This window comes from Canis aureus, chromosome X, assembly GCF_053574225.1.
Source record: "Canis aureus isolate CA01 chromosome X, VMU_Caureus_v.1.0, whole genome shotgun sequence".
Taxonomy (NCBI): Eukaryota; Metazoa; Chordata; class Mammalia; order Carnivora; family Canidae; genus Canis; species Canis aureus.
Window position 1 is genome coordinate 63,792,470 of NC_135649.1, and position 18,778 is coordinate 63,811,247.

Consider the following 18,778-nt stretch of genomic DNA (forward strand, 5'->3'; position numbering starts at 1 on the left):
CCAGGGGGCCAGGCTCTATGTAACTGCTGTGTGTGGCAAGGCTTTCTGTGCCTCTCTGGAGGATGAAAATAAAAATGTCCGTGCCCTAATCTCTGGCCCTGGAGCTGAAAGATCCCAGTGTGTGCCAAGCTCTGCAGATTACTACAGGTATTTTTACATGAAGCCATTGGAACTGTAATTTTTTAAAAAAAAACATATTTGGAAATGTATGTAGTTAATTTCTCTGTCAACAAATCTGAAATAATAAGAGGTTTTAATTGGAACAGAAAAAAAAAGGATTTAGATGAGGAAAAGAGAAATTTTCCTTTGCCAGTAAAGGTAGAAATAGATTAAGCTTATTTTATTAAAAATATCTGAAATTTTCTTCTTTACAGATACTGAAAAAAATGGATAGAAATCTCTCTGTTTAGAATTATCTATATGGGCCCACCTGGATGATATTCAAGCTCATCTTCCAAACCAGAGTTTCAGTACCAGCTCTTTATTTGTGGGAAAGGGACAATGTCTCCACCTACTTAATATATTTCCTTGTAACCACATACTTGCTCTTAATAATAATATTAGTGATTGGGTTTAAAAGGCAGAGCCAAAATTATTCCTTGTCACTCACAGTGTGGTCTATAGATAAGAAACATGCACACCACTGGGAACTGTCAGAAATGCAGACACTCAGGCCCTGCCCCAGACCTACTGAACCAAAATATGCATCTTAACAAGATCCCTCAGAGATTATTATGGACATTAAACTTTTGAGAAGCACTGGGTTCTGAGAGACAGAGAAAGATAGAGAGGCAGAGACAGAGGCAGAGGGAGAAGCAGGCTCCATGCAGGGAGCCCGAGGCCGGACTCCATCCCGGGACCCCAGGATCAGGCCCTGGACAGAAGGCGGCACTAAACTGCCGAGCCACCCAGGCTGCCCCCAAAATTTAATCATTAAACATTCTTTGGATTTCTCTTCTTGTGATATTTATTTTAAAAATAATAGCAGTAATAATATAACTTAACATGTGTGTAGTTGATTACTGTTTCCAAAGACTTTCATATCTATGATCTCATTTGATATATTTATGATGGGTAACTCACTAAACCAGTGCACCCTAATCATTCTACCAATAAATATGAAGTTGGGGCAATACTGTATTGCTTTTTCCTAAGGACCATTGAAAACTTCAAGAATACTATAGTGCTAATCATTTTGCAATGTATAAGTTTATCAAATCAACACATTGTATACCTTAAACTTTTACAATGTTGTATGTCAGTAATATTTCAGGAAACCTGGAAAAATACTAAGAATGAAATACTGGTACAGTGAGACTCAAATAAATTATGAATTCAAAGTAGACATAAGATATGAGTCATGAGATAAAAAGTAATATAGTGAGGATAAATTTCTTTTTTTTTAAAGATTCCATTCATTCATGAGACAGAGAAAGAGAGGCAGAGGCAGAGACACAGGCAGAGGGAGAAGCAGGCTCCGTGCAGGGAGCCCGATGTGGGTCTCGATCCTGGGACTCCAGAATCATGTCCTGGACTGAAGGCAGGCGCTCAACCGCTGAGCCACCCAGGGATCCCGTGAGGATAAATTTCTAAGCATAAAATGGTTCATTGAATCCCAGAAGGGATCTGCATGATTGGATAGATTTAATTTTTATGTCTAAAATAACATTCATTCTAATTGTTGAGGTTAAAAAAAAGGGGGTTCTGGAAGCTACATATGTGTTAATTTGAATCAATTGCAACTTAACTTGAGTGAGTTAGAATTAGCCTAAGAAAAGTGAAAACAGCTTAGAGGATCTATTCACTATGAAACTATAAAAACAGGTTTGTTGTAGATGTGTCTGGACACAAATGACTGTAAAGGTTTGTTTGCAGATTAAGAAGGTGACACTGACCCAATGTCACTTACTACAATCATCTTTGATTTTACTATATAATACCTGCAGGAGGAATTTAAGCCTTTGATAAATGGCCTATTGCATCCTACAGCATTTAGGAAGAATAAGGATAAAGCTATTATGGATTATTGTAGTTCTGAATCCAGTCCTAACAATTTTTTGTTTTCAAATAAAGTTCTCAATAGAATCTTTCTAAATTGAAAATTATTAAATAGAGTAACAAGGACAGGATTCTTTTTTCAAAGATTTATTTATGTATTTATGTATTTATTTATTATTCATTCACGAAAGACAGAGAGAGAGAGGCACAGACACAGGCAGAGGGAGAAGCAGGCTTCCCATGGGAGCTCTATCCAGGACTCCATCCCAGGACCCCGGGATCACACCCTGAGCTGAAGGCAGATGCTCAACCGCTGAGCTACCCAGGTGCCCCTGTAATAGCTTTTTTATGCTGCTTTAAGGGTTAAATATAATAATGTATAGAAGGACTTAGCAGGATGCTTGGCCCATAGATGTTAGCTAAGAAATTTACCTTCCTTATGATTGAAAGACCTAGGGCAGAAAGAGCAATGGGTGTAAAAGAGAAAGGGCTTTTACTGAAGAGAAGCAGCTAGAAATATAGAGGCCACTAGCTTTGACCACTTCACCATTTGACAAAAGACATCCCTAAAGGGAGACCTGGATTGCTTCCCCCCAAAATTACAGCTTTGTTGATACTTCAAGCTTTGTAGAGTACTGAAAGACAGATTTTCTTTTCTTTTTTTTTTTTAAAGACAGATTTTCATTTCATTGCTTACCACCACTCGATATGCCCAACCTAATATCTATAATCTAAGCTACCTGTGGATATCCAAGGCCAAAGTCTACAGCTCTTCAGATCCAGAGAGAAGATTCCAAGTTAGTGAGATGGAGTCATGAAAGGCAAGTTAATATCCAAAGGGGAGAGGAAGTGAAGTAACTGGAGTTTCCTTGCTCTACCCTGCATAGCACTGCCACCTTTTGGTTATTTAATGAATCATACTATCACACACGCACTCCCCCCCCCCCCCCCATCAAGGGTCTTGTCTTAATGTGCAGCCTAGTGCTAAGTAACAAATTACTACAAAAATAGTGGCTTAAAACAACAGAAATTTATTCCCCCATAGTTCTGGAAGCCAGAATTCCAAAAATCAAGGTGTAGGCAGGGCATGATCCCTCCAGAAGCTCTGAGGGAGAATCTGTTTCTTGCCTTCTCCAGATTCCGGTGGCTGATGGCCAACATCCCTGAGCTTGTGGCCACATTGCCTCAGCCTGTGCCTTCCTCTTCACATGGCCTTCTCCTCTTCTGTGTGTCTGATCTTCTCTCTCTCTCTTATAGGGACACTTGTAATGGCATTTAGGTCCCACAGTTTAAGATGCTTAATCCAATTAGCATCTGCAAAGACTCTTCCAATTAGGGTTACATTCATTGGTTCCAGGGATTTGATGTGTATATCTTTTGAGGACCCTTCTTTTGGCCTAACATTCATATCTGATCTTTATTATCTTTTAATTAATTGTTGGTAGTTAATATATAAGATCTATTCGCTGGCCAGTGATTAAGGCATCACAGAGGACTCTGGGCAAATGGGTATAGAAGAGATATATCAAGGGCAAGAAAGGGCTGAGAGAATAGAGCCTATTTGGTTGTGGTGAATAATTAAGAATTAAGAATAATTCTTTTAATGTACTGTGGATTTGATTGGCCAATATCTAGTTGAGAATTTTTGCATCCATGTTCATCAGGGATATTGGTCTGTAATTCTCCTTTGTAGTGGGGTGTTTATCTGGTTTTGGAATCAAGGTGATGCTGGCTTCATAGAAGGAATTTGGAAGCTTTCCTTCCATTTCTATTTTTGGAACAGTTTGAGAAGAATCGGTATTAACTCTTCTGTAAATGTCTGGCAGAATTCCCCTGGGAAGCCCATTTGGCCCTGGGCTTTTTTTTTCTGGGTGATTTTTGATGACTGATTCCATTTCTTTGTTGGTTATAGGTCTGTTCAAATTTTCTATTTCTTTCTGTTCCAGTTTGGGTAGTTTGTATGTTTCTAGGAATTTATCCATTTCTTCCAGATTGCCCAGTTTGTAAACATATAATGTTTCATAATATTCTCTTATAATTGTTTATATTTCTATGGTGTTGTGATCTCTCCTCTTTCCTTCATGACTTTCTTTATTTGGGTCCTTTCTCTTTTCTTTTTCATAAGTCTGTGTAGGGGTTTATCAATTTTATTAATTCTTTCAAAGAACCAGCTCCTAGTTTCATTGATCTGTTCTACTGGGTTGTGTGTGTGTATTAATATATCATTTATTTCTTCTCTGCTCTTTGTTTCCCTTCTCATGCTGGCTTTAGGCTTTATTTGCTCTTCCATTTCTAGCTCTTTTAGGCGTAAGGTGGTTGTGCATTTGAGACTTTTCTTATTTCTTGATACTTTCCTGTGATGCAACATACTTCCCTCTTAGGATAGCCTTTGCCACATGTCAAAGATTTTGGAATGTTGTGTTTAACGTTGTTGTGTAATTATCAGCAAATTGTCATTTGCTTCCATGTATTTTTTATGTCTTCTTTATTTTCCTGGTTAACCCATTCATTTTTCAGTAGGATGTTCTTTAATTTCCATGTATTTGTGGTCTTTCCTAATTTTTTTGTGGTTGACTTGTAGTTGCATATCATTATGGTCTGAATATATGCATGGTATGATCTCAATATTTTGTACTTGAGGCCAGAGTGTTACCCCATATGTGATCTATTCTGGAAACTGTCCTTTATGCAGTCAAAAAGAATGTGTATTCTGCTGCTTTAGGATGAAATGTTCTGAATATATCTGTTAGGCCCATCAGGTTCATGGGAGCCTGAAGTAGCTCAGTTGGTTAAGCGTCCAAATCTTGATTTGGCTCAGTCATGATCTTAGGGTTGTGAGATGGAGTCCTTCATAGGGTCCACTCTGGGCATGGAGCCTGCTTAAGATTATATCTTTCCCTCTTCCTCTGCCCCTCCCCTTTCTCTCTTTCCCTCTCCAAAACAAAACAAAGGAAACTGGATCCTATTTTCCCTAGGGCTGAAGCTTTGCAGCACTCTATGATCAGTAGACTTGTTGCTTGTGAGGGTTTCTTACCGGTTTTCTGTGGGGTGGGACTTGGTACACATTGATTCTCAGGCTGACTTGCCCTAGTGTTAATGCACCTGCAGAGCACAGGAGGGCAGGGTTTGGTGTTAGCGGCTCTGGCCTCCACTTCTGGTGCTATTTTGCTCACTTAAGTTGGTCAGTGCTGAAGGGCAGCAGCGGAGGGGGGCCGGGACTCCAGCAGCAGGAATGGCGTTGTTCCTGCTACTTCCTGGAATGCCGGATGTCTACTTCCTGCAGCCGGATGTTTGCGCCTGCCAGCTTCGGGAAACCCTAACAGAAGAGCAAACAATCACCCGTGTTGTGTCCCCGGCTTCAGCCAGATCCCTGCCTTCACTCTGCCTGTGTCTGAGCAGCACAGTACTCCTGTGTTGTTGCTCAGCCGTGTGGCCAGGTTTCAAAACCCCAAAATTTTATTGATCTGTATGTGGCACAGGCCCGCACTGATCCTCTGGGAGAGGGTCTCGCTTCACTGTTGACAGGTGCTGGCACGTCCCAGAAAATGGACACGTGACAGCACAACAAAAGGCAAGCACCACGTCTCTCGCCACCTTCAGCCAGCATCCCAGTGCCTGTTAGTGATCTGAGCAGCTCAAAGGAGCCTGCTGGGTCTTTTGTCCCCAGCGAGGCTGCGCCACCTCTCCCAAACGCACACTAACAAGGGGAACGTTTCTCCCTGAGACACCCAGGGAATCCTCAGACCAGGCTGCCCACTCCTGGAGTCTGCCCTCCTTCCCCCTCAGGGAACCCCCTGAGCTTGCCAGTTGACACCCTGACCATGGCACTGACCTCTAAAACTTCAGACTTTGACTCGTCTAGCCCTATGCTCAGGCCAAGGAAACAGCAGCATTTACCACTGTGGTTTGGGTGTTTGGGAAATATTATCCCCAATACTAGCAAGTCTCACAATTGTGCAAGGTGAGTATTCGTATCCTCATTTTGCACTTGAAGAAACTGAGGTTTGGTTAGATTTAGGCAACTTGTCAGTGGTCACTGTTGTAGGCAGCATAACAGCCTCTCAAAGATGCCCAGGTCCCAACCTCCAGAACCTGTGGAAATGTTACTTTATATGGCAAGAAGAGACTTGGCAATACAATTACAGGCATTGTGATGAAGAAATTATTCTGGATCAGCAGCATAGACCCAATGTAGTGACACAGGTCTTTGTAATATGGAGGCATAAGGATCAAAGGCAATAGAAAATGTGATGATGGAAGGAAGGGGCCCTGAGCCAACAAATGTAGGCAGCCTCTAGAAGCTGAAAAAGGCAAGGAACTGGATTCCTTCTAGAGCCTATAAAAATAATACAGACTTGCTGACACTTTGATTTTAGCCTCGAGACCCATTTCAGACTCTGACCTTCAGAACTCCAGAAAATAATTTTTTTTCAGAAAATAAATTTGTATTAAGACACAAAGTTTGCTGTAATTTGTTACAGCATTAAGAGGAAACTAATAGGGGCACCTGGGTGGCTCAGTGGTTGAGCGTCTGCCTTTGGCTCAGGGTGTGATCCCAGGGCCCTGGGATCGAGTCCCACATCGGGCTCCCCATAGGGAGCCTGCTTCTCCCTCTGCCTCTCTCTTTGCCTCTCTCTCTGTGTCTCTTATGAATAAATTGAATAAATAAGTAAAATCTTTTTAAAAAAGAGGAAACTAATAGTCACCCATGTGGTTATGGCTAAGTGGCAGAACTGGGATTTTGCAAATAGCTCCTGTGGGCTCCAAAATCAGTGTTTTCCCTATCACTATGGGGATGTGATGCTTTTTAAAGAAATGGTGGATAGAAAAGTGGAAGGTAGGGGCACCTGGCTCAGTTAAGTGGCTGCCTTCAGCTCAGGTCATGATCCTGGGGTACTGTGACTGAGTCCCACATTGGGCTTCTTGTTCAACAGGGAGTCTGTCTCCCTCCTTAGTCTCCCTCATCCTCACTCACTCACTCACTCTCAAATAAATAAATATCTTTAAAAAATTGGAAAGTAAAAAGCTGCAAAAAAGAGCCGAGGAGAGTCGATTCTGGGGTCTACTTTCCCCAAAACCTCTTCCACATGGCCAGAGGTTTTTCATTTCAGTAAAGTTATTTGGATAAAAAATAATCTTTCCGAATAACTGCAAATACTTCTGGCCATATTTAAAGGTCATTGGCATTTTTGGATGTGTGAAATTAATCTCAGTTTTTGTCCTATTACCTGGTGATGAAACTGGAATGAAGAAATCAAAGTTTTGTTTGGGTGAGGTAAAGCAAGTAATGTAGACGTAATAGTAGCACTTGAGTTTATTGGCAGGCCTGTGGGCATGGAACAGGCTGCTGACAATGAAGGCCACTTCATTGGGGGCCACTCCAGGGCCATGGGTACATTATGCAAGACTACACAGCTTATTTCAAATTTTTCCGGAGAGAAGGCTGTATGGGAGTTCTCAGATTTCTTAAATTGCAGGAGATCCTATTTATAATAACATCATCACTTAAACCTTGTCCTGGAGGCCAAGGCCTCCATTCCTTTCATTCCTTTGAGGAATAGTTGAACTCTGCTCTTCATGTGTTAAAGCATAAATGTTCACTTTTCCAAAGCATCAAAGCCATTGCCATAGTAAGTGAAAACTTGGACTTCCATTGGATTTTTATTAATTTTCTACATTTTGATTGTGTGCACTACCATTGCTATATCAGTTTGATATCAGTGTTGAAAAACTACCAGTTATATTTGCTGTTTATAATCTATTTGTAGATTAGGATTAAAATGGATTTAATCCATTTTTAAAGCTGTGTGAATTTTTCTAAACAGGAACAACTATTTGCAATATGGGTTTTCATAGTGATTAAATCAGTTATAACTCTTATTAGCAACTGAGAGCACATGTTCATATAGCAATGTAAAATATATTAATGAGTATTTGGTAAATTTCAACAGGCTTTTACCATTAGCATAATTTTGTGTTGTACAATTAAGTTACAATTACATCTATAATTTTGGATAACATTCATTGGTTAACAATAAAGTGACAAAAGCTCAAAAAAATTTTTTTTAGCAGGGATGTCGATGCCTAACATAGGAAGCATTCCCCAATAGGAAGCTTTTCTGGTTTTTTGTTTTTTTGTCTGGAAGGTTTTGAAACCTTCCCAGGATATTGCTATCCTGCACATCCTTCTGAGGTTAGTCAAGACACCAATGGAAGAGAGAGTGACCAGCTCAGTGGATTGAGTTCAGTAAATCCACTGAGGGTCAGTAAACCCTGACCAGTTCAGGGATTTTACTCATGTTCAGATATAAGTAAAACCTATCTCATCAACCTGAATGGTCTCAAGACTAAGGGAGAGAAATGAAAATGAGTTTTTCCTTACAATAAGTTAAAAACCCTTTCCTTAACCCACAAAAGTGTTTGGTATAAGAATATATTTGGGGTGGGATCCGCACTGTATAGGGACCCCCAAATGCAAGAAAACCTCTTGTCTCCATTAAGCTCATTTGGGATAGACAATATCAAGAATGTATTAGAGATTACAGAATTCCTTTTGAGGACAACTATATTCCTCTCATTGTTTCTCATCCTCACTAAATGATATAGCAGGTGGAGTGGAAGTGAAGGAAAACAGTTTTCTTCCCTCCCACTCTTCGTGAATGTGTAGTGCTGCCTCCAATCCTACCCCACCATTGAGTAACAGTCAAAAAAACATAACTTAATCCAGGGTAGTTTGGGACTGCTGGAAGAAGAGTTGGATGGTTTAACAAAAGACACACTGACAAAAAACATTTCTCTGCAATACTATAATTATAAATTTGAAGGCACATCCTTGGCAGAAATATAATCAATTACATGCTTATGGAAAAACAAACTACTAAATATCTTAACTGTAGTAGATGATTATTGCACAACATTGTCCACTGCTCTGTTGGGTACCAAACAATCAATGTTTAACAATGTTTAGTTAAACATTTAACTAAAACCACAAGGTTGAGACACCTGGTTTTGGCTACTGATGGTATCCATTATCAATGCCATTATAGAAGCACTTTAAATTGAAGAACAAGATTTCATACTTTTGTGTTTATTTGGTGATTCATACCAGATAAACTTTCGGAGGGACTATAGCAACTTAGTGTAAAAATAGTAATTTGGCATGAATTTATATTTTTAATTTATATTTATTGTACATTTGTCAAAATAATATTTTTAAGTATAGAAAAGTAAGAAATAAACAAGCAAAAAATCCAAAGGGAGTGATTCCAGGAATGTTTTTATTCTTATTAAAATAACCAATAACCAGATGCCTCACCCAAAGAAAATAACAAAATAGAGTAGAATAAATATTAAGAAAAAATAATTTTAAAGCAAGATTCACCAGAAATGGGAAAAAAGTCTCAAAGAACATACATTTTTGATTTTAAGCTGTGTACATAAAAGATATGCACACTTAAATTTTCGGAAACACTTTGTCTACAGTGCTATTTTAAGCATTCTGAAGAAAGAAAACATTTGAAAAAAGAAAAAACTTGTACAAAGTTAAAGCACAACGTAAAATTTTTTGTTCACAAGGCATCAAATTTAACACCCTAAAATGCTGATACTAAGCTAGGAAAAAGAACATCTCTATTTTCACAACTGATAACATACTTCTTTAGACTACGAAACTAACTATCCTAGTTGTGTTTTAACCTTTGAAATTCAAAAGGCATCTTTGGATATTCAAGATAAAAGGTGCCCCATAGTTGAGTCAGAACCAGAACTGGATATCAAAACATCCTTTTTATCTTCAGACTGAGGGCATGGTTACTGAGTGAATACAGAAGAGTGATAAAGGAACAACAAATAAAGAACTTCAAATATTCAAAAATCAAATTCAGATATAAATCCATTTTCCTTCTATATGGTAAACATGTATGTGTACATACACACATATCTATTTATAACATTTGTTCTCACTAGTCACTAGTTATTTAAAGCTAGTTATTAACTGAAAGCAATGTTTTTGATCCAGATTCATCTTTCTCCCCTGGGAATACAGCTGCTCTATGAAGCTAATGGGAGTTCAGGATTACAAAAGAGACTTGGGGTAGAGAATTCAAACGTGGTTACAGATATTTAAAATAGGATTCTTTCTAAACAACATGTTTTCTGTTCTGATAGTAAGGGTTGAAATTAAATCCTTGATTTTTCCCAGATTATAGGGTGCTCTTCTCACTGTCCTAGGACATGTGGGTCCCTTGGCAAGTGGAGGACAAAAGGACAACTCAAAAACACACATAGAAATAAAAGTAGTAACTGGCTATGTTCAAGTGTTTCAAAGACAGAGAAAGAGTAAGGGAGAAGGAGAGGTGCTTCTTTTTTCAAGAGTCTATTGTACATTTGTCATATTAGCTCTTTCTTCTAGAAGAAATAGGTTGTGGTATGAGGAACCACTAGAGTTAAAATAAAAAACAAATATTAAAATTCAAAGTGGAAGCATGGAAGATGGCATAAGTGTTTAAAGACCCTAGACATACAAACGCATCCATATTTCATTAAAATGGGTTTGCCTTTCTAGATTAATAGCACCTTCATCAATAGTTTCAATTCTCTAAGATAGTTGAGATAAAAATGAGATTTTTCCCCAAATCTGAAAAGCTAACATAGAATATGTTGTAAACTTTTTTTGTGAGTGTATGAAAGGATAAAAGAAAAAGGAAGTAGGAGAGGAAGAAACCCATCCCCCCACTCCCACCTGATTGTAGACTCTGTCCTAAAAAAATTGATTATTAATATTGATTACAGATCTCAAGGGGAGAAAAGAACTAACATTTACTGAGTACAAGTCCTAGGTGCTAGGCATCATGCTAACAGCTTTACGTATGGCAATGAGAACAAAATATTAGGTATTTATTTATTTTCACTTCCATATTCTATATATGAAATCTATCTGGCAATTAATGAAGAATTTCAATAGTGATACAAATACCAGATCTCTGAGCAGTGTATTAACTCCTAGGCACTCAGGGGGATTATTTCTAACTCTATATGGCACTGAGAACAGCCCCTGAATTTGTGAACTATGCTAACTAGTGAGGGCAAATGCTTTAAACTAGAGAAAAGTATAGATTTGGCTAAAAGGTATCACAACCTAGGGAGATTTTCATTTCTGTAGTACAACTTATTGTATTTTTTTGGTAAATGCGGCTTTGTGTAATAGCAGTATTTTAAAGTCATTTTGAGAAGTAATCTAAAATACTAAAATATAATTAAAATCTATTAAATTATATATACCAGCTAAAGTCTTATATTCTCTCCAAAAAAGGACACATTTAGTGAATCCAGGTAACTACATAGGACCCGTATAGGTTAAAGATGGTACTGTTAATCTTTGAAAAAGTCAACTGCAGAAGAGGCTCAAAATCTTAAGTTTTTGGACTAAGGCTGAAAAGACTAAGAACAATTTATAGTGGAACTCAGCAGGAGCGAATTGAAAGGGTTTTTTTTTTAAAGATTTTATTTATTTATTCATGACAGACACAGAAAGAGAGAGGCAGAGACACAGGCAGGGAGGAGCAGGCTCCCTGCAGGGAGCCCAACATGGGACTCTGGGGTCAAGACCTGAGCCATAGGCAGATGCTCAGCCACTGAGCCACCCAGGCGTCCCACAAATTGAAAGTCTGTACAGAGCTAGGGAGTCAATGAAAGAAAAATCTGATGTATTTTTTACAGGAATGGAAAGATCGGAAACAGGGAACCCTATGGACCCTCAAGGTTTTTGGGGGCTACAAGACAAAGGAAAAAGATATTGGAAAAGTTGTCAGTTATTTTTATCAATCAAAAATCGCCTACACTTAGCTCACTTGAAAGAACAACAACAACAAAAAACTACTGGTGCATCTAAGAAAGCAACCACAAAGACAAAGATGCGGGGAGAATAAGGGGGGAAAAAGCCACTAATAAATAAGGCACATCTATTTTTAAACAGTTTCTACTGTTTTCCTTCTAAAACCACATGCTTTATACAGTGTTTTAAAAGCCCTTGTTCCCCAACCTGGCAGGGATGAGAGCTCAAGAATGTCCTCAAGATCATGCTCTCAGATCTTCAAACTTTTAAGTATCCTTTTTCTTGAGCCTTTTCTTTTTGGTCAAATAAAAAAGTATCTATCACTTTAGCAGCAATTCAGCAATCTTCAATTGTAGGGCTTGTTGTAAATCTTACTGGCCTACATTCTCTGTTTCTAGTGAAAATAAAAAGAATTGGAAATTCACTTTAAATAAAGCTAGGTTAAGAGCCAATGCTCTGAAAAACAATATTTTTGCCATTAGACAAATGCAAGTCAGATAGATTCCCTAACATAAGGGCATGAGACCAATGGAAAATCCTTCCACAATATTTTGAAAAGTTAAGAAGACATCATTAATGCTGTATCAGTGCATAACATCATCAGCTGGATGGCCTGTTACAATGTGGTGTCATCATCTTCCCTGTAGTCTCCCACCAGAAGTGAATGCTTGTCAGGTTCACTGGTACCAATGCTATTTAGGGACCGTTTATCAGACAGTAGTGAATTTATGGAGGCTCTGCTGTAATTAACAATCCGGTCCAGCAAACCCAGTTTAGGAGAATTTCTTGATGTATCATCTATTCCAACATGAACGCTGATTTCTGAAGGCCTTTTCTGTCCCATCTGGCTTCGCGCATGCAGTTCATAATTCTCATAAGTTGGTTTTCTGTAACTGAACACATACAAAGGTACACTAGTTTGAAATAACCAAATGTGAACTAGAAACTTGTTATATTCAAAACTGGAAATATATTTGCCTGGTATGAAATCTACAAAGGTGGTTCCTGTTAGGAAAGTAGCTCAAAAAAATTTTATGGAGTCACACAATCAGAAATTTTACTTCTCAGAGCCAATGCATTACATTCTTACCACACTCAGAGCTAGGTAGAGACTACATAAGATGATAATTACATAGCTAACATTCATTATTTTTTTAAAGATTTTATTTATTTATTCATGAGAGACACGAGAAAGAGAGAGAGGCAGAGACACAGGCAGAGGAAGAAGCAGGCTCCATGCAGGGAGCCTGACGTGGGACTCGATCCTGGGTCTCCAGGATCACACCCTGGGCTGAAGGTGGCGCTGAGCCACCAGGGCTGCCCACTAACATTCATTATTAAGAACAGTTTGGGCCTATCACACAAAAATAAGACCTACCAAGACCGACTGTGGATGATAAAAGGAATATAAAATGCGAACATGAGCAAGCCATCATACTTACAGTTTAAGGAAGAGAGAAGAAAGTACTACTGAAACAGATGAAGCAGCCATTGCAGCAGATCCCATCCAGGGCTGCAAAACCAAACCAATAGGCATAAAAACTCCTAGGAAACAAGTTTGGATTAGTTAGAGCAGACAGTACTAAACAGATTGTTAATGTTTTTCTAATACATAGATACAAATAATTTCCTTGTTTGATAGTTATTCAGCACTTTATAAGTGAAAAATCAGCAGTCACATAAATCTCCACCAACAGGAGGATAGAGTGTTGCTGTGAACATTTCTTGTACATGTCTCCCTGTGCATGTGTTTGAGAATTTCTCCAGGGTACATACCAGAGGTGAAACTGGATTATAACATGGGCACATCTTCTACTTTAGGTGGATATTTGTCAGTTGTTCTCCAAAGTGCTTTGGACCAGATCATAATCCCACCAATAGTGTATGAATTCATGTTCTACAAACTCATCCACTATTTTTAAAAAGACTTTATTTATTTGAGAGAGCAAGAGTGAGTGCATGAGTGGGGGGAGGAACAATGGGAGAGAAGCAGACCCCTCATTGAGCGGGGAGCCCAACACAGGGCTTGATCCCAGGACCCTTAGATCATGATCTGAGCCAAAATCATAATTTGGATGCCCAATTGACTGAGCCATCCAGGCGCCCCTCCACACTTGGTTTTGATAGATATTTGAACATTTGGCTTATATGATAGGAATAAGATAGACTTACTGTCTTCTAACTTTTTATGTGCTTATCTATATTTTTCATTTTTCTATAATGATCATATATTACTTGCATAATTTTTTTCTACTCTGCCCCTACTTACATAATTTTTTAAAAAATCATTTGCTACATGAATTAATCTTTCTGGATTTTGACTATTCTTTTATTTTTTGTTCCCTCAGCATTTGTGTCCTTGTTTATAAACAGGTTTGTAATTGTTCTAACATCATTTCACGTCCTTCTTTGGCTCTCAAACCAGAGAGAACATGAGAAAGTGATAACTATTTCTCTTCTGTTATTACTAACTCCTGGGGCGCCTGGGTAGCTCAGTTGGTTAAGCATACGATTCTTGGTTTCAGCTCAGGTCATGATCTCAGGATCTCAGGATCATGAGATCAGTCCCACATCAGGTTCTGCATTGGACATGGAGCCTGCTTAAGATTCTCTCTCTCCCTTTCCTTCTGCCCCTCCCCCTGCATTCTCTTTCTCTTTCTCTCTCTCTCTCTCTCTCTAAAAAATTACAATGGGGATCCCTGGGTGGCGCAGCGGTTTGGCGCCTGCCTTTGGCCCAGGGCGTGATCCTGGAGACCTGGGATCGAATCCCACGTCGGGCTCCCGGTGCATGGAGCCTGCTTCTCCCTCTGCCTGTGTCTCTGCCTCTCTCTCTCTCTGTGACTTTCATAAATAAATAAAAATTTTAAAAAAAAATTAAATAAAAAATTACAATGTATTACTTTTCCTACCAAATCCCTAAGTACAGGACATTTTCAAGTGTTTATTTAAAAATTCTAAATTGTTTTTTCTTGGTCATATTCCTTTATTCGCTCCATCAATCTCCCTCCCTCTCTTTTTCTCCTCCCCTTTTCTCCCCCCCCTCCATCTCCCTCCCTCTCTGTCTCTCTCTCTCTCCTGGAACACACATAAAAAACCCTGTTAAAAAAATCCTGTTGGCTATTAGAATATAAAGTGAAGAGCAAACAATTCCCCATATGCTATAACTATGTAACAAAACAAAAACACTGATGCAAAGTAAAAAAAAAGACTGGAAGCAAATACACTAAAATGCTTACACAGTAAGATTAAAAGTAAATTCTGTTAAGCATTTGACTCTTGATTTCAGCTCAGGTCATGATCTCATTGAGATTGAGCCTCGTTTTGGGCTCTATGCTTAGCGGGAGTCCACTATAGATTCTCTCTCCCTCTCTCTTTGCCCCTCCCCCACTCATGAGCTTTCTCTCTCTCTCTCTCTTTCTAAGTAAATCTATAAAAGTAAATTTGTTCTCTTCATCAAAAGATAAATAAATAAATTAGTGATAGCATATGGAGAAAGAGATGAAATAATGTGGCAAAGTATTAGTAATTGGTGAATCTAAATAAAGACTATACAGATTTTCATTGTACCTTTTTTCCTTGTTATACATAGCTTTGAAATTTCTCAAAATATAAAACTGGAGGGGAAAAGAAAGTAAATTAAAATAAACCTATCAGAATCCTTATACATTTTATGCCATAATGAACATTGCTCAAAATTACAATTATTGATTTTATTTTTTTAAAGACTGTATTTATTTACTTGACAGAGAGACAGCACAAGCAGGGGGAGCAGCAGGCAGAGGGATAGGGAGAAGCAGGCTCCCTGCTGAACAAGGAGTCCAAAGTGGGGCTCGATCCCAGGACCCTGGGATCATGACCGGAGCCTAAGGCAGACACTTAACTGGCTGAGCCACCCAGGTACCTGTACAATTTTTGGTCTTTCACCATACCAGCAGACTACATATAAAAACTGAGCTTGAAGCAAATAATAAGATTAAAACTTCCAATATGATAGATCTCTAATGATTTCAGAGGAAAAAGTAATACTAGCCAATAGTCACATACCAGCAGCTATGGGAATTCCAACTAGATTATAAATGAGAGCGAAAACAAAATTTATCCGAATCCTCTTGACTGTCTTCCTTGATAAGTCAATACTTGCCACTACATCCAGAAGATCATTCTGAGAACAGAAAAATTTGTGATATTAGTGAGAGACTCTAACTTAATAAGTACTTTTGTATTTGATACTGTGATTTTGAAGGTGATGTGAACCTGAGGGTGGGTAATATGAATTAACTATAAATCTCAAATATTGCTAAAAATTTCAGTCAGCCTTGGAAAATGTTTTTCAGGAATTTTCTCAGAGGTCTAGAAAACATTTTTTGGGTTATATGCTGGTATGTAGATTACATCACTTAAAATCATCTCAGCAAGTGTTGTTGAAGATGATTTTTTATAAAGTATATTCCAATCTTATTCTATACTTCAGAAGCTTGGAATTCTCATTTGCTTTGCTGGATTGAAAAAGTCTGGAAGTAATTAGAATGACTTCTCATACTCCCACCTTGAATTCTCCTAATATCAAAGGCTGGGAGCATGTGAATTAGAAGGAAAGAACTGTTCTACTCAATATACTTTACAACATTATCTCTGACCATGTGGAGCAGTGTCACAGACCTCAACATTCAGGACACAGGACTTACCCTTATCAAAACCACATCAGCTGCTTCAAGGGCTACATCTGTACCTGTGCCAATGGCAATTCCTACATTAGCCATAGCCAGAGCTGGAGAGTCATTGATTCCATCTCCTACCATTGCAACCCATTTCCCTTCTTCCTGAAGTTGCTTCACCTTAGCTACCTTATGAGAAGGAAGAACTTCAGCAAACACCTTTGTGATGCCAACCTACGTGAGGAAAAATAAATTCATTTCAATAAATATTACTAGGACCTCAAATACAACACAGCAATAATAAGCATCATTTTTCCACCCATCAGATGTCCAAAATTTTAAAAATTGATAATATCCAGTGATAGTAAGGATATGGAGAAATGAGCTCTTATACACTTTCAGTGGACATGTAAACTGTTATTGTCTTTTTGGAGGGCATTTGGCAGGATCTATCAAAGTGCACACATCATTTGATTGAGCAATTCCACTTCCAGCCATATTCTGGACATAATTATACAAGTATAAAAAGATGCATGTTTGACTTCCAGGAAAGATGGCAAAGTGGGGAGATCCTGGGTTCACCTCATCCCATAGATGTAACTGGATGCACCCATGTCAGTATGAATGGCCCAGAGAATGGTCTAAGGACAGGCGGAATAGACTATCTACAGTTAGGTATACAAAAGAGGCCATGTTGAGGAAGGTGTGGAAGGGAAGACACGGTCTGGAGCCAGGTGGACTCATGGGGAAGTCTGTGGGAAGGAAGAATGTGATGGGCCTGGAGAGGGGAGAGGAACAGATCCCTACACTGGGTGCCCCAGGTACAGGGGCCTGCACAGGGAAGGCAAGTCCACATAGAATTTGGCTTTGAGAACCAGAGGGGCCTACTTTGTGAGTTCTTACAATCAATGGGGCTTAACACCTGGAACTTTAAAAATCAGCTGGTTCAGCTCTGGGAGAGCCAGAGGATAATAAGAAACTCAGTCCCTCCTCCTCTCTCCTCACTTAGCACAACAAACAGCTTCTATAGCATAGAAGCAGCAGTTTGAAAAATGCCTGGGGTATACAGGAGGGAGATTTGTTTACTAATTTCAGAGTGTGTTCAGTAGGGGCAGGGATCTTTGGGAGACTTCTCCAAGAACCAAAGAACTGGCAGGTAGCATTTTTCTCCCCTGCCCCCAGCCTACATACACCAATACCTGTGGTAACTAACATAGTTCCAACTCTCTCCACATAGATTACTAACAGTGTGCCCTGCTGCCACACAATTCTACAGATCCACCCCTTCCAACCCAGCCAGACTCAGCGGTTTTCCCTGATGACTACAGGTCCCCTCCCATAGCAGGCCAGTACAGACCTTGCTGGAACCCCATGCCCTGACCACACTTTCTCCTGTGGACCTGCCCCCTCCCCTTGGACAGAGCCCATCCAAAACGGTGCCACAAGCCTGGCAGTGTACAAGCAGCCCTGACAGGGGTCAGAACCACTACAACGTGGCTCTAGCCCCATGCAGAGGGAAATATAATCATACACACAAGTCCACCTGGGGCCCCAACAGTGTGGTGGAGGTAGATATTGGGTCTGATGGCACGCTCTACTCACCAAAGCAAGCTTCTCAGGGGACAACACAGGTAGAGTACTCTATAGTTTGGTGCTACTGAATCTCTTGCAAATACCTGGTCTGACTCAATTCATGCTCAAGATGGCCCCAGAATGGTCCACTAACACCACCGGGACCAAACCTTGCTGCCAACAGGCAAAGAGAGACAGTGTAGACAACTGAACTGAAGGCAAAATGTGGCTCAGCCAAAATAGTCCAGTGCATGCAACACACATAGGAGACACCAGTAAACTGCCAGGATCTAGTGAACAGAGGAGACTGTACTACAGGGTAGTAAAGGACTCTCCTTCATAAGGACACTAGTTTCAAGAGCAGGAACTGCAGCTGACTTTTCTAACACATGGAAACAGACACAGAAACTTAGAAAGAGGAGATAAAGGAATATGTCCCAAGTGAAAGAACAGGACAAAATCATAGCAAGAGAGCTGAATGAAACGAAAATAAGTAAATATGTCTGATAGATAATGGTCATAAGGTCATAGTAATGGTCATAAGGATACTCCCTCGACTTAAGAAAAACAATGGAGACTTCAATGTTACCATCAAAAAAGAGACAGAAAGCATAAAAAAGTAGAGATGAAGAACTCAATAGCTGAAATTAAAAATATATTAGAGAGAATAAACAGGAGACTAGAGGAAACAGAAGAATAGATCAACAACCTGGAGGAGAGA

At 39.3% G+C, this 18,778-nt stretch overlaps 1 protein-coding gene across 12 annotated transcripts in view; it reads right to left on the reverse strand.

Annotated features, from left to right (window-relative positions):
* Positions 1–8,789: 8,789 nt before the first annotated feature.
* Positions 8,790–18,778, reverse strand: part of ATP7A (ATPase copper transporting alpha) — a 154,689-nt gene continuing 144,700 nt past the window's right edge. For 11 of the 12 annotated variants that reach the window (XM_077889249.1, XM_077889255.1, XM_077889253.1 and 8 more), the window contains 4 exons: positions 16,516–16,719; positions 15,875–15,992; positions 13,273–13,375; positions 8,790–12,723 (listed from right to left, as the gene is read on the reverse strand). In XM_077889249.1, coding sequence (XP_077745375.1) covers positions 12,447–12,723; positions 13,273–13,375; positions 15,875–15,992; positions 16,516–16,719 — 702 coding nt within the window. In that variant the 3' untranslated portion in view covers positions 8,790–12,446. The remainder of the gene's footprint in view (positions 12,724–13,272; positions 13,376–15,874; positions 15,993–16,515; positions 16,720–18,778) is intronic. The other variant, XM_077889257.1, reaches the window with a different exon arrangement.